This window comes from Helicoverpa armigera, chromosome 18, assembly GCF_030705265.1.
Source record: "Helicoverpa armigera isolate CAAS_96S chromosome 18, ASM3070526v1, whole genome shotgun sequence".
NCBI lineage: Eukaryota > Metazoa > Arthropoda > Insecta > Lepidoptera > Noctuidae > Helicoverpa > Helicoverpa armigera.
This window is the reverse complement of record NC_087137.1, coordinates 10134699-10151470: the sequence shown is the minus strand read 5'-3', so window position 1 is coordinate 10151470 and position 16772 is coordinate 10134699. Positions and strand designations below refer to the sequence as shown.

The 16772-nt window shown below is 38.2% G+C and overlaps 2 protein-coding genes across 6 annotated transcripts; one reads left to right on the top strand and one right to left on the bottom strand.

Moving 5' to 3' along the window:
- The first annotated feature begins 989 nt into the window (after nucleotides 1–989).
- Nucleotides 990–4463, top strand: LOC110382076 (recQ-mediated genome instability protein 1-like). The gene is made up of 7 exons (XM_064039148.1): nucleotides 990–1267; nucleotides 1634–1830; nucleotides 2058–2154; nucleotides 2312–2424; nucleotides 2757–2897; nucleotides 3133–3863; nucleotides 4230–4463. Exons 1-7 carry the CDS (start codon nucleotides 1188–1190, stop codon nucleotides 4368–4370), a joined length of 1500 nt encoding a protein of 499 aa, XP_063895218.1. The 5' UTR covers nucleotides 990–1187; the 3' UTR covers nucleotides 4371–4463.
- Nucleotides 4464–5820: 1357 nt separating this feature from the next.
- On the bottom strand, nucleotides 5821–16746 carry LOC110382071 (ubiquitin carboxyl-terminal hydrolase 16/45). Of its 5 annotated transcripts, none has more exons than XM_021342549.3 (7): nucleotides 16593–16746; nucleotides 15547–16415; nucleotides 11848–11971; nucleotides 11222–11381; nucleotides 9901–10048; nucleotides 8829–8924; nucleotides 5821–8533 (listed from the first exon to the last, which is right to left on the bottom strand). In XM_021342549.3, exons 2-7 carry the CDS (start codon nucleotides 16391–16393, stop codon nucleotides 6930–6932), a joined length of 2979 nt encoding a protein of 992 aa, XP_021198224.3. In that variant the 5' UTR covers nucleotides 16394–16415; nucleotides 16593–16746; the 3' UTR covers nucleotides 5821–6929. The 5 variants fall into 5 exon arrangements, with proteins under 5 accessions (XP_021198224.3, XP_063895216.1, XP_021198226.3 ...); XM_064039146.1 differs by having other exon boundaries at nucleotides 8829–8921; XM_021342551.3 differs by having other exon boundaries at nucleotides 11231–11381.
- Between the last annotated feature and the right edge of the window lie 26 nt (nucleotides 16747–16772).

The window sequence follows — 16772 nt, the reverse complement described above, 5'->3', positions numbered from 1 at the left end:
GTTATAAAAAATCCAATTTTATTATTTTGATTTTTTTATTGAGTTTCCCCAAGCCAAACAGAAGAACGTTCTATTTAGATTTTATGAAACGTGGCAATGATGTTTTATACCCAGGGCTAAAAATAAAACCAACATCAATTTAATATCTAACACACGTTCAATGTGTAACATAAGTGTAATTAGGCTATTCATAAATAGTAATTCGATAGCCATCCACTGCAATGCCATCAGCTTTCACTCAATTGGAAATAGTTTAATATACCTAATGGTCTTTGCACACAGCGGGCGCGGCGCGGCGGGACGGGACGGCGACGTGACACAATGTACTAGATCGTCGCGTCGCGTCGCGCCGAGCGGGACGGGTCTGTGTGGCGGCCTCCGTAATATCTAGTACATTACAACTGCTCAGCGTCGCGTCGCCGTCCCGTCCCGTCGCGCCCCGCCCGCTGTGTGCAGCGACCATAAATATGCGAGCTCCTGACAGTAAAGTATTTTAAGATTTTTTGATTCTGCTATGCTATCTAGACACGGGGATATAAAATATTACCTTATTTTATATCTTCACTTAGCTTATCTTTGCAATACGATAAACAGAACAAAAACATTTTTTTTTAAGAAATTAATTTACATGTGTTTTTTTTTCTAAGATTACGATTTTGGTGTAAGTTGGTATGAAAGGGCAACACTCGTGTGTGCCACACAGATTATATTGATGAAAGTTTGGTTTTCATTAAGTCTGGAAAATGAAAATCACGTATTGAAACTTGTTGTATTCTTCACTATATTTTACCAAAAAACAATGAGGAACTAAAGAAGCTCTAACCTGTACAATAATTATTAAAAACCTCCTTCATCTCCAGCTGTTTTTAACCGACTTCCCAAAAAGGAGGAGGTTATACTTAATTTATTTCAATTTTTCACTTGGTCACTCAGCGTTCATATTGTCAGCGCAATGTCAAAATTTTTGACATTTCTACACTTGTTTTTGACAGTTTTGTTTATAAATAGTGGGAAACACTAAAATCTTCGTAAAATTTTTAATTTACCCCGTATCTTAAAGCAATACCCTTTGCATGTTAACACGTAACTAAGATTTATTTCTAGGCCCTTTTAAAAATACACTTATCAAGAGCAAACGCCCTGCAGAATTGGTATGTCGAGTAAAACAGACCAGTCCGAGTGCAAGCATGTCAACATCACTTGTGAATTCAGTACGGCAATATCTAGCCTCGCATTATATGTATGTTGTTGACGATTGGCTAGCCGGGTAAGCAAATAATGTGTAGTATATTCTGTAAAAGACTAAATCCTTATTTACTCTTATCTGATTACGTATTTGAAGTCCGCCCCCAAGATAGAGAAGAGAACTCATGATCTATTAATTCAGATACCCGGTTATAAAATACCCTTTGGCGTCTCCATCACCCGCGAAAGGTTATGAGAAATGACTGATTAGGAAGAAACTTAAATGAGAATAGGATAGGTTTTTATTTTATAGAAACATACCTTTTACATCAGAATAACATACAGGCTCCTTTGGGAAGTAGTTCCTTCAGGAAGCAGGTGAAACCGCTGGAAGGAGCTCAACAACAAATCAGTCAAACTTGATCTTAGATGTTTGTATATTTTTCAGTTGTGTAGAATATTTATCAGAAGATACTGAAAACAACTACACTGAAGCTGATATAAAAAACTTGGCTAAAGAACAATGGTTGCTGAATGACTTGAAGGATATCTGTCCCGGTTCCCTGCCTGCTAACCTAAAGGGAGAGATGAAGACCGTTCTCAATGGGAATTTTGTGCTGCAAATCAATGCTGTTATAGATATTGGTAAATATAGATCCTGTATTCTTCAAATATTATACAAAACATGTAATAAAAATTTATTCAAAGTAAATCAGTACTTTTTGGAGGTAACTTTTACCAAAGACAATTCCTATATGCTTTCGCTGAGAAGGAAAGATGGTGGGTCAAACTCCTAAGCTAAACTTCTCCTTATGGTTTTCAGTTCACTAGTATGTAATTTTAAAATAATTTGCAAAAAAAACTTTTGACAGGTACCCCAGCATACCAACAGTATTTGAAGCTGCAGAGAGTCAACATGGAGAATGTGGAAGCTACCACCAACTATGAAGATAAGATCTCTAGTCACAGGTAAATGATAAACCCATATAATATCCATCTATCCATCACAGCCCCTAGGTTGTCCGTCTTCGGACATAGGCCTCCTCCAAATCTTTCCATTTCTGCCTACTTCTTGCCACTCTCATCCAAAATGGACCAAACTAATATACAATTAATTAATTTCCAGAATGCTCAAGTTGTACTTAACTGATGGTGTGCAAGAGATTTGTGGATTGGAGTACAAACCCATGAGGAATTTAAGTGCTGATATTACCCCAGGATGCAAAATACTTATCAAAGGTATTATTTAGTAAGTTAGCTGCCTATGCCATTAATTGGAAACAACAGAATAATATGCTAGAGTCTGCTTACCAGCCTTACCAAGGTATTGGGTTGCCTAGCTAACTGGATAAGGATGGAGGTCAGATAGGCAGTCGCTCCATGTAAAACACTGGTACTTAGCCGCCTCTGGTTAGACTCAAAAGTCATCAAATGACCTCTCCCGCTTTTGGTTAGCAGCGGTGAGGCAGTGTCAGACTCTTACTTAACTTCCAACATAGTTGGCAATTGACAGCATAAAATGAACCTGTAGTAACAGGTTCGGTAATTCCTATTGTCTTTCTACTTTGCAGGTCCAGTGGACTGTCGCCGAGGACAGCTACTACTAACAGAGAGTGCAATAGAACTATTAGGGGGAGAGGTCCAGGAGATTGGTGTCTCCAACTCACTAGCTGGACAGTTGTCAACTAAGTTAGGATTACCTATGACTCAAGGTAAGGGTTTGGAGCTGTATGCCTGTTGGAATTGAATACTAACCTACTTATGTTATAGAAATAATAACAACTGTATGGATGAAACTTGGCATTAAGGTAGCAAAATATGAGAATAACATATCTGGCTTAATCATTAATCCTCCTTGTAATCCTGATGCCCCTTATTATTCGAACCACTGTGGTTTTATTACCTAGATTAGAAATATAAATATATATGCCTTTATTATAATTTCAGAACCAGACCCCAACACAACAATCAGCATCCCAAGAAACACAAACATACCAACACCACACACAACAATGCCTCCAGCATTCGTCCAACCAGCACCAACATTTGATCAAAGTAATCACCAACATTCAAGGAATATCAACCAACATCCAAGCAATATTGACCAACATCCAACCAATTTGGACCAACAACCAAACTTTGCAGATGATGACATAGACATCGACCAACTAGCGGCTTTAGAAGAACAGTTAATAGACAACCCCGGCAAAAGACCACTAGTTACTGAAACCACACACCCAGAAAAGAGATTAAAAACTGAAACTGTTAACCAATCAGACGATTACCCGGACGACAATGACATATTTTTCAATGAAGATGAAGATTATTTGAGAGAAATAGAAGCTGAAATTGGAGGCAATGTTCCACAAAATACAGGCAGTAATAAAGTATCTACTGAACCGTTTGTGTATTTAAAACAGATTAAAGAATTAAGTGACAGTGATAAGCTCGGGAAAGTTTTCAAAATCAAAGGGCAGGTGATGAGTTTACTATCAAAATTGTCTGTAAGTAAGGAAGGTTGGAGCTTAAAGTGTACCATAGTGGATGGCACAGATAGTTTAGATGTTGAGTTTACGAGTGATGTGCTTTCGAAACTGGTCGGGTACACGCCGACGGAGATGAATGCGATCAAAAAGCAGATGGCGACGAAGCCGGAGTTGAAGGAAAAGGCTATTTCGGTACGTTTTATTTCCATTACCTGTTCCCTACGGTTTAACCGTGTCAAAAGATCACTATTTCCCTGCACCGTCACATAGTTTCCAGCTTATCATCAATATGCAAACCGAATTTCATCTTCATCGGTTCAACCGTATCATTGTTAAATCGTTATAAATATACTCACATCTACACTTCTAATGTAGTGGTCAAAATGGACACTATTAGTTTGGATTAATCAAATTTTTTTATCCTTCTCCGTGTGAGAGGAGGCCTGCGCCCAGCAGTGGGACGATAAAAAAAAGGCGGTAACAGTACCTAATCCAATTTTACTTTTGGACAGTCACTCATGTATGGATATAATATCTGATATAATTTTAATTTTTCAGGCCCTGCTGAAAGCGAAAGAAAGTCTGCAAGTGCTATACTGTATAATAGAGCTGACCATACAAGAGGTGCCTAGAATAACAGACCTCATACCATTTGATGCGACGCACATTGATCAACTGAACAGGAGAGTGAATAGCTGATCGTTATTACCCAACTGTAAAGAAGGGTTATTTTATAGATATTGTTTATTAAGTACTAAGTGCAAAGGAATAAATGAATTTATTAATTTGTTATACCTGTATTGTTTAATTTTGCTGATTTAAACGTGCTAATCTCAGGAACTGCTGGACCATGTGTCCTTATTATGACACTTTTCTACTGTTCTTGTCCTCCGGCTATGCGAAGTAGTTTTCAGTTTTTGTGTTCTAGGATAAAATTAGGAGAAAAGAAGCAATAAAAAAAACAAAGCATGACATTTTACAACTATATTTTAATACACTTTTCGTAACTCAATTATGTGAATTCAATATTATACAAAAAAAATATCAAATAATTAACACAAGCTATCTAACGGTAAAAGACTAACATAATGTTGTCAAATGCAATCATAAAAATCGTGTATAACAACTTGAGTACTACTTACAACGATAACATTTGAGACCAAAATACTTCAAGTAATTACCAAAAGGATATTATTTTTCTAGCTTTTAGATGATATATTTTGTTTTTTATTAATTTTACTAGGGTCAGTGTGAGTCTCATATTATTACGCGTGTAAGTATGCGTAAGTGGCTCCACATTTTTTTACGTGAATGTATGGGGATTATTATTCGTTGAAAATCGTCAGTGGATGGTTGAATTAGACAGGAATATTCCATACTACCGAATTCAGGCTTCATATCGACAGACAAGTGATTTAGAGCAAGTATTTTTGTCTCAAATGCAAATGAAAAGTGTAACAAGTCCTTAAAACATAATTAGTTGCACACGGTAAAAGCAACAACTAAATTGAGCACTCAATGTTACATAATGCTTGTTTTAAAACTTAATATGCGATTAAAATAAAAATATTGTCTGTGGCAACGACGAGTCGAGCGACTTGGTCGATACCGCGAAGGTAGCCTAACATTTTATAAAAAAGTGTATGTACAACCTACAACATATAAATGACAGGATGATATGAATAAAATAACATTAAGTTTTATTCCCAAATTTAATTAAATGATTCAACTCATTTATTGAAGTTTTAGTTACCACTTCGATAAAAGTGTAATAGCAGTAATATTAACGGTTTTCCAAACAATATTAGAAGCGCGTCGATGTTGGGTACAACTTAACCATTTGTTTATAAAATGGCACAAGTTAATGTAATAAATAGAGGTTAGATTCCAACAGCGCGAGATCACACAGAGATCTATGTTCTTGTCCCATATATACAAATGTACCGATTAGGATGTCGATTGAAACAGTAATTAACTCTATCCAAGTAAATTGTCAATAAGTTCATGTCAATTACTTATTTATACAGTCAACAACAGAGCCATACTACAGTACATTTCCGAATAAAATGATTGCTTGGATAACATCAAGTATATGAGGATAAGTTTAAAATATACATCTTATGAGATTATCCATATTTATGTTGATGAGTTAAGAAAAGAAATGACTTGAATTAAAACTAGGGTCTGACAGTCCAAAAATTGACGTAACCGACAACACAGACTATAATAAATAACTTATCTAGTTCGTTAAAAGCGGCGATCGAGTGAAAATCATTTATTGGTTGTAATGTAAGGGTACATTCCTGTTGACACCTTAATGGAAGACTTGACCGATTTAACACAGGCCGACGTCCTTATCGGCCGCCGTCCAGTTCCAGCGACTCCGACAAACAAAAACCCAGCGAAAACACGATTACAGAATACAAACATAAATATAAGAATAAATATAACACGAAAATCAATCGACCAATTACGTACGTAGGGTGAAACATTTAATCTTAATGAGATGAATTTAAATATTCGTTTCAACGTCACGTTATTATCAATTACATTGACTTATAGAAACACTACGCGCCACTTCGGCGAATAACGTCGTAAGTGCGCCCGCTTCTTGTTCTCAATTCCTTTAGTTCTGCTGTTACGACGTTATTCTTCGACAGCGGTCATATGATACTATATTCATGTGCTAGATTATGGAGAATTACTCCTAGGAAATTGTTTTCTTCATAATGCATGGCGATACTAGACAATGGTATCGCAGAACAGTTGCAGTTCAAACATAATTTATATAGAGCACAGATTAGCTGTGTAATAATATTATGTGACTAATTATATTCATCAAGTTCGTTATATAAAACTAACAGTATAACAAGCTTAGGATGAGTCTGTGTGGCGCTGGTCGTGACGTATGATATTACTCGTTCGAGCTAATATTCGCCGGGCGTTTAGCACCTATGGTAACAAGATTATGAGTGTAACAAACTAAAATGTGCTCGTAGAACCCGGGCATACCCCCCAACCGGCGCCACACGACCTAATATTATACATAAACAATTCATTAATAGAAATAAACTAATCACATAGCGCGTCGCCGCGCAAATAGTACGATGAAACAAAAAGCCAGTAAATAATAACCTCCGAAGCTATATACAGCGCGTACAGTGACGTAACATGTTGCGACTCGCCTACGTAGATGCTACCAGTCTTCCACTTAAATGCCAATCCTCGCTTAGGCCGGGACGTCGCGCGGACGCTCGCCTACAGGATGCGCTCGTAGAACAGCAGGTAGGCCTGCGCCCGCAGCACCTTGTCCTCCGACACCTCCGACACCATGCTGTCCGACACGTAGTACCACTTGCCGGGCGGCGGCCGCGCCCGCGGCGCCGGCGCCTCGCCCGACTCGTAGCCCGACAGCTCCGACTCCGAGTCCGCGTCGCCCGCCGCCGGCGCCGTGTGCCCGCCGCGCGGCAGGAACCACCAGCGCGCGTCGCCCGGCGCCACCCGGCCCCGCACCTTCACGTACGCCACGTAGTGCCCGCCGTGCATGCCGCCCGAGTGCTCCACCACGCCGTACAGCGAGTACAGCAGCGACGACTGCCCCCGCGCTACATTCGGCAGCTTGCGCACCTTGTCCATCGCACAGAACGGCGCCAGGTCCAGCACCGTGGGGAAGTCCACGTGCTTGGACATCTTGCGGAACATGCAGCGCGGCCCGATCTGGAACCGCTTCAAGTGCAGAATCAGTATGGCCGGCGGACTCGATACTAGGAACCGTTTAGTCGCGTTTGTATACACTGTCTTTCCGTCTTTACCGTTGATTCTTTCTGTGCACGTCTCGCAGCCAACTTTGTTGTTGCCTGTCAGCAACTCAAGAGCAGTGAATTGACTGAGACAGGACTGGATGCTGCACTCATCTTCGTCGCATACGTATCGCGGTGACAGCGGACTCTGTCGCGAGTAGGGCATGAAGTCTCTCTGACTCTTCTCGGCATCGATGTTGTTGACTTTAGGCTTGGGCGCGGGCGGCGGCGGGTCGGCAGGCGCCTCGACGGCTACCGGAGAAGGTAACGCGGGCTTGGTCTTGGTCTTAGAGTCATCCATGTACAGTTTGAGTTTGTCCAAATGATTGTTCAAGTCGTTGAGAGTCTTGCTCTCGGGTAAGGACTCGTAGCTGCTCTCCCCGCTGTGCTCGAGCACACTCCGACACCCTTGCACGCTGATCCCTCGAGACACCACCTCGTTGGAGTACTCGGGCACGAAGGATATCCTCGACACCGGCCTCTCGAACTCCGTTTTGACGGGGGACAGTTTGTTATGCTGCGGACTGGACAGGTCGAGGTTAATTTCGCTGGAGAGCGAGCTATGGCTGCCGAGCTCCTTGCCATTAGTCGGGGAGTCCACATTATCCACAGTTTCTGTAGAGTTATGTTTCGTGGCCTCCGGACTCGCGACTCCCGAGTCCGGGTTAGAGAGGTTCTCTAAAGAAATAAGGGGTTTATATTCGAGCGGTATCGCTGTGGTCGACGTGGAATGGTCGGCGAATTCGACCTTGTCTTTGTCCGCATGTTCGGGAGTGTTGTCTGTTTTCTCCTTGTCCATGTCGACGGGACTGGTGCGGATGGAGTCGGAGCTGATGACCTTCTCGGAGTTGTACCCTGACTCCATGTGGTAGGCTGCGAAGTTTGCCGCCGTGTGGGCAATGGCTTGGGTGCCCACGGAGACAGTATGGGTGTCAGGCTGCCGAGGCATATCCTCAAGGTTATCCTCTACATCCGCGTCAGATTGCTCCGAAGAAGACTTACCATCAGTCTTGGTCGTACCGTTGGCGTCAGTCGACGGCTCGTCTTTGGACGTCGAGTTACCTGGAAAGACGGACACTAAATAAGCTTTTGAGTTTACAAAAGACGGGAATTGCAGTAGTTAATGGTAGTGACCATATTATTGCTGGCGTGACAAACAATGATTTTGCACGCAGTGTACGAATTAGTGCGACGATTAGTAAGCTGATTCCATGTATTGCCGCGATAGAGAATCATTTTTTCAATACAAAGCAGGATTATATAGAAGCAAGGTTGTCCCGCGTTTTTACATGAAGTGTAATATAAAATGGGCCAGCCAGCGTATGGTGATACGTTTGAAATGTTGGTATTGTAGCACCTTTGTTCTTTCTGGCGGCCTTGCGGGCAGCTATCCGCTCCTTCTTCAATTGGTGTTTTGAAGGTTTCTCCTCTTGCGCATTGTAAACATTCTCTTCTGAAAATATGTTCTCTTGTCATTACATGCCTTAGTTACTACACATCGAGCGTTATACTTATGTCATTGTAGTTTTGCACCAGTTCTTATGGTTTTATATAGTTTCTGAATTAAAATATATTAGAGTTGTATAAATATTGAAAGAATGACAGATTTTCGGATGGTGTAGTCATTTATGAATAATAAGTAAGAAAATATCTATAATAATTTATTTCCGAACCGTTCAAACTACATATTAGGAAACTATGTTTTTTAGTTTTATGATTGCCTCAGCTTTTGAAGCCTTTTTTAACCGACTAAAAACTAAGTTTTTTTTTTTCTCTTGAATATAAGTTACATGAATGAATTATTATTGTTATATACTTTTATATAAGTGATAATGATAGTGGTTTAGGTGCAAAACTGCGATGACAAGTGTAGTTAAAGCAAGAAGCATGCGAGAAACAAAGATTTTGAATAAGGAAGCACTTTGAAAACATCAATTGCAGCCTGGATTTCAAAATAAAAGGGGGTTTATGAAAAGTTTGGGGTAAAATAATTATTTGGTATAATGAAGTCCCTAATATTTGCTTAAAATGAGTTATAAAAAATAGATGATAGTTACAACATTTAAGTTTGATAGTAAAAGTATTTTGATAATGCACAGCTGGTTATCGTTAAGTTTTTAAGTACCAAAGTTGTACAGAGGAATTTTCTTTGAAATCTAAAATTCATTGAAATTTATTGGAGGTTATTTTTTATAAATTATATAGGGCCGATTGCACATGGTTTGACGGTTAGACTAAACATCTTTTCAGAATTAATTTGTGTATGTTTCTTTAAATTAGAGGAGTTGACTCCTCATGTCTTATTCATGGTCTACAGTCAAACAATTTTGACAACACAGCTGTATATCATCAAAAACAAAACAACATCAAACAACCACACACAACAACAAACACACACAGACACACGCACAAACGAAATCAACACATACCATTAGGTGTTTTCCTCCTCACGACTGCCGGGGGTTGCGGCCTGCTGGCTGCCACCGGGAGCGAGAGGTCCAGGAAGTACTCCGCGCGGTCAGACTGGTGGAGGCACTCCTGGCACTCCAGGGTCGAGACTAGGAAGCCGCGGAACACCTGGAAAGATTGTGATAGAGGTTAGATCTGGAGCTGAAGTGGGGTTGTGGGCTTTTATTGCTCGACCGAGCAAAAGAGGGTAATGTGTTTATTTTCTAGTAATACCTAACTGCGTTTGCTTATAAGAATGCGAAAAAGAAAGGAAGCTTTTATTTTTACCTTACATCAGAAAGAATTTTTTTACAAATGGGCGTGGGAAAAACACTTGAAAACAGGCATGCATAAAATCAGTCAGGAATCAGGAATCTACGAAATAGCCTGTCCTGTCACCTAGTAACTGGGTTAGTAACTTCTCAACCAAGAACACATCTATGTTAACTGTTCTAAATTAATTTCTATATGCATGCAAAAAACAAGGCGAAACATCTGTTTGTTACGTTTTTCAATTTTAAAGACCTCCTGTCTATTAAAAAATGTGTTGAGTATACAAAGCCTCGATTAACGGTCTCGCGGAATTTACATTTTTTGTCACAGATTTCCGCAAAATAACGCCTGATTCCATTATTTAAACTGGAAATTTCTTATAGTTGATGCGTAGAAGTAAACAGTTCCTAAAAGGGAATCAAACCAATAAAACACAGTTTAGTATGACAAACTGCAATACACGCCACTATTAAAATGGTTGTTATCAATTCTAGTCTTTAGTAGGACCATAAGTCATTTATATCAGAATCCATTATGATCGAGAGCGAAACTAAACTGGAAACTAGGAACTACTATATCTTAGTAATAGTTGATATTTAACTTCAAATTCTTATATAAATATTGGTAATAACAATAAAAATAAATATTTTCCTATCAGTTTAATGACGACATCTGTTTTTTTATCTACCTAATTATTTTATCACCCTAAACTTGACAATTTAAATAACTCTACTGACCTCCAGATTAATCAGTTTTTCCATTATAGAGCTGGACCATAATTATTTCAATGGGACCATATGGAAAGTACTTACAAGTAAAAAAAACTTCTGAATCATTATTCAAATAAGGTTTAAAATTCAATAAAAAAAGACAGTGCTAGAGCCTATATACAAAGAAACTAGCAAAAACCTGCCAAAACGACTTATGGCCCCCACCAAAACTTCAAACCCCTAACAGCCATTCTAAAGTTAAAAAATAAAAATAAAACCACTCCCAATGAAAAAAAGTACTCCCCGGCCTAATTAATACCTTAGTTACCTGTTCAGGCCTCAGCATAGTGTCGGACGCTTGCTGGCCGTAGAACTTGACCTTCTGCTTGACCTCGCCGTCGACCTTGGCGGGGTCGACCTTGGAACTCATGCCGAGACTGCTGAGTATGACCGATTGATAGCGTCTGAGGTCCTCTGACCTGGAGGATAGAAGGGCTCTTGTTAGGGTGTAATCTAGATATAAATATATTTCTGTGTTTGTGTTTTGTTCTCTAGTTGTTTGTGATAAAGGATGTCAGTCGTAAAATGGTAGTTTTATGAATGGGAATATAATGTAATTTTTGCGGTTCTGTTTTTAGATGAAGCTTGGAGTACATAGAAATGTCATCCTATCGTTGTTATACTTGTTTTGCACCATTTTAACTGTTAACTTGCGATTGCTAGCGTAGCCTTGACTCTGTTCTAATTTAAATAAACAATTAGTCTTTTCATAATCACAATCATTTATTTGTAAACAACTCGTTTTTGGAAAGGGCTAGGCTGATAATAAAATTTTTTTTTTTTTTTTGTTGAAACACGGGTGTATATTAAATTATTAACTAAAAATAGGAATTGCTACATAAGGCGTTAAAAGAAAGAAGATGATGATCAGAAATTGAGTAATACCTGACAGCTTCAAGCAAATGCCGGAGCAGCTCATGAGCATCATGCTGGTCGCCGCCTCCGAACTGAGGCAGCTTGTTCACCAGCGCTGACAGCAGCTTCCGAGGGTTGTACACTCCACCTTCACCTGGAAATAATGATATTATGCTGTCATTATGTGGTAATGGTATAGAGCGCTTTTGGATTGGCGGATTTTCGTACGCTTACGGACAACTATCGGATCTGACTGAGTAATAGTATGAAAAGTAAGATCTACGTTATAAAATGTATCCCACTTGCATAAGTAGTGTTAAATGGATATCGAAAAGGAATAGTTTTTTCAATAATACAAGCTTCCTTCATAGCGTCGCTAGCAGAAAGATATGTCGCAAAAAAAAAAACTGAGACTCTCAGATTTAAGCTCAAAAAAGTATTCAAACAACCAATGGAAGCTCGCCGTTCAGGGATGTTACTGCTAAAATTAAGCATTATACATATATATAGCGATTCTGAATGGGTCTATGAGTCACGCCTTGCCACATGGGATCCAGAAACATTCCGGTGAAGTTTATGTCGACAGGATGGCCTGACATTATTTTGTTCACTCGCTAAGTTATTTCTAACTTATCTCAATACTAACAATCTAAACTAAAAATAATTGCCACATATTTACTTCAATACTAAGCAATAAATTGATCAAGGTAAGGGCATAATTACAAACATAGTATTATGAGCATTTTTATGCAATCGGTAAGGAAAACGCGTAACTCAGGGTTACGTTGCCTATACAAATAGTTTACAAACATGAATTTAAAGTATAAAATTAAGGTTTTTGCGGTTTGTGGAAGGCCATGTTTGTGGCCGATGACCTTAGAAGATAGTAAGTTCTATGATACGGGGGAAAAATCACTGTAGGAATGAATTGAAGAAATTGCGTTATTTAATAGAAGGACCACAAAGGTCTATACAAAAAAAAACCTCTATTTATCACGTCGAAATATGACAGAGAGTGTTTTGTTCACGTCACAAGTATTGTTCGAGTCTAGCGATAAAGGACAATTTCAAACAATAATACTGAACCTAATCAGGTACCCAGACTTACAGACCCTGAGAAAGGAAATGGGGCTATTTTTTGTCTATTTGCGGGAAGTAGTTCCCTCAGAACACGGATGAAATGGCCAGTAGATGTGATAAAGCATACTATCCAAAGGGAAAAGTAACAACAATGCGAGCGCTATTTATATCAAATGTACATAATAATGTAGTATGGCCGTGACGAATTTACATTCGTATCAGTACCGCTATAGATAGAATCGTAAATAAAGAGATTCCGAATGCAATATTCTTTATGTGAGACGTTTGCTTTGGCCGACGGTTTCACCTGTTCTTTTACATAGTAATTTTATTTTGATAATTTACATGAACATAAACAAACACTGCAGATGTTATAATTTATTATATGTAGAAATTGGACACAAGATGAACTAAGTTTGCAACTACGAAACAAACAGACGCGTGTTGCCGAGGAATTTGTTGCGCCACTTCTTCCCAGCAAAAACACATTGGAAGTGGTGAAGGGCGGGCGGCGTTTTGGGGCTGTCTATTTTGACGTTCGAAAACTGCTGATTTATCAGCCTAATTTGAATAAAGGTTTCTCAGTTAGAGTTCAAAGAGTTTTCTAGAGAGAAAAATAAGTAATGATAATATTTGTAGAAGTAGGAATTTTTACAAATGCACTTTCTGATAACAATAGAAGTGACGCGAGAAGATCAGATAAGATAAACGCGGACGTAATTTCAACAAAACCAGTTGAGATATTACTTAATTGTATAAGTGATTAGTTAAAGGTTATTGCTCCAAAGTCAAACATATTATATGGTTACCTAATATTTGTTTATCTATTCCTTATCTGTATGGAAATGATTAGGATAACTAAATTAGCTTTAATTATTTTATTTAGACAATGCAATTGGATGACTTTCCGATTAATCACAAATAGTAATATTAATGCGTAGTTTTTTTAACGCGCAATTCTCTGTTTTTTTTTCAGTGTTACATTGCTAATTTATTGGAAAAGGCTACAATTACTTTTTAACCTGCTACGCACAGTAGCTCTTATGGGACACGGGTGAAACCGGTGGCGGAAACTAGTATCATATAGAGATAAGTTTTTAGATAATTGTAATTGCTATTCTCTAAAACTATAAGAGTGGTGGTATCTGTGGAATAGTTTAAGTGCTTTTATAATAATGCTATAACTAGCAAAATCTGCTAGGAATATATTTTTGCCAATAAAAAGTAATTTATTACAATAGAAAGCGTCCTATTTAAAAATGAAATGTCTATCGTGACATTTCTATGAAAAATAAACCTATCACATTAAATTTCCAGCAAAACAAATTAAACATGTCTTTAAGTTGTTCCAAAATATTTTTAAAACAACTCCAGTCCGTCAGGCTAGACAGTGGAAGCGTGAAATCAGGTCACTCTCTAAATATAGGTAACCTATCATGTGGTGTAACCATGTTATAGACATACATACAAGTTGGTACACATATAGTCATGATTGAAATATTCTATCTAAACTAATATGTATTATAATAAGGAAACTAGTTTTTGTTTGCTTGCACCCTAATAGTTCCAAAAATAGAATCTGCTGAAAAACTATACGTTCTTTAGGTGATATTTAATGTTGGTTTGTATCCAGTTTCAATAAGATTCAGAAAATCGCTAGTTCAATGACAAAAAGTATGTAAAAGGTATATATTGTGAAGTGTTTACTGCTACAGCTGATTATGTTGATTTCATTTATTAATTTGTGTACAACTACTCAAATGTGTTTTTTGTAATTCTTTATTTCAGTCAAGTTTTTGTTGGCTAATTAAAGAAAAAAAATTATCAGAGACCTAATAAAAACAGTTATTTTTGTCCATCACTGTCCTAAAAATCATAAGTTATGTCTTTTATCTAGTGCAGAGAATATAAATTATTATAAGTTGCGCAATAAAGTCAAACAAAGCTTTTATTTATAACTAAGTATGACACATAAAGGTTTTATAAGGACAAAGGAAATAAACCTCTATTTGTTATAAATTGCTTAATTGGTAATTAACTTAATTATGAAACAGACCATTAAGTTATATGGATTACACAAAGGTGCACTAAACAGAGCAATTATGAAGTTTTGCCAAAGATTGCAGTCCAAATTACTGCAGTATCTTGTGTGAATAACCTTGAATATTTATTACATAAAAAACAACAACAGCATTATATATGTATTTGGAAGTTAACTGTAAATGTATGTATGTTAACCAGTTATGTAAATACTTGATGTGGTAAACAATTTGTGTAAATATATTTTTTATAAGATTAAATTAATAGTAAGTTATTATCTTGTTTTTAAATAATGTGGTAAACAATTTGTCTAAATATATTTTTTATAAGATTAAATTAATATTAATAGTAAGTTATTATTTTGTTTTGTTAATACATTGTTATTGTGCTCAATATGGTAATAAAAAACTAATTTAAATAGCTTAATCTGTTATAGAAATATCAGTGTGAATACTAGTTCTTTTAGCATTCATAAATGATCTATTATGCCTAGTTTCTTTAAAAAAAACTGCATAATTCCAATAGGTATGATGATGTAAGGCAATTTCAATAGGAATTGTTGCATTCAAATTATCATGTCAAGGTTTAATAACAGTTTGCAGTACATACCTGCTTGTAATTCACTTAATGTTTCCGACAGAGTGCGGGTCAATGTCCCCCACTCAGCCAGCTGTCCCGTTATCGGAGGCAGGTCCACCTCTTTCCCATCATCACCGTCCGGTTTCAGCTTCAACTTTCCACCAGGCAAAGTGAACCTCTCACCAGGATTAGCCATCTCCTGCAGAACTTGCAACAAATACGGTGTCTGCACCAGACACTGCATCACTGAGTTGAAAAAGCAAGTATTTCCTAGATTTGTGAGGCCTCTCACTCTTGGTAGACTTAACATAGCCTTGTCTTTTCCTTTAGATAGTGGGTCAATTTTAATTATAGTTTCTACAGTTGGAACATCAATTTTTGAGTCTTGATTATAAGGCAGTTCAATTGGAGGGAGTGATTTAGCATTCCCGCCGCCTACTGCTTGCTTTTTAAGGTATTCTACACATTCATGCAGCTTCTTAGCACTGGAAGCGGTAACTTCATTGTTGCAGTTGTAGCAGTATACTTCCCAAGTGGTCGTGTTGGCAGTGAGGGCATGGCAGTCGGAGCGCGGGGTCTTGAAGTGGTTCAGGGCATGCTTGTTCCGTGTCCGTCCGCAGAGCTGCGACCCGCAACGCAAGCACATCCATAACGAAAGGTCTTCTTCGAAATCGGGGTCAGAGACCTCGGTCTTGGACGACTTCTTACACTCGGAGCATTCCGTCTGGAAGCCTCCCGTTTTGAGCGCCTTCTTCAGCTGCGTCAGGTCTACAGCCTTGGCTACATGAGGACATGCGGATTTGACGTTCTCGTCGCACGATTCCGTAGATTCATCGCCATTCTCACCAGGATCGCTCTGTCTCTTTTTCTTAACCATTGTCACGTCTCAGTGTAACCGCCTGCAATACGTAACAAGATACATGTGGTAAGAATAACCGCACTAGCACAAAAAGAATAAAATGTCAAATCTGTGTCGATAGCCATTGCACGCGTGACAACGCACATTCATCGAATATGGCCCTCAGGAAATGTGCAAACATGCCAAAGGACTATTAATAAAATTATCACCTACTTACAGTTACATACGACGGCAAAAAACTTTGTTCAGAAGGTCTAGAATAACAAAAAGATTGAGTTTTCCAATTTTTGTCAGAAAAGTGTACCACCGTCAACCATCTTTCTTAAACAATGTTACCAATATAACAAAAAAATTAAAAAAAAGTAAAACGAAACCCCTTTCCACGAAATGTCTAATG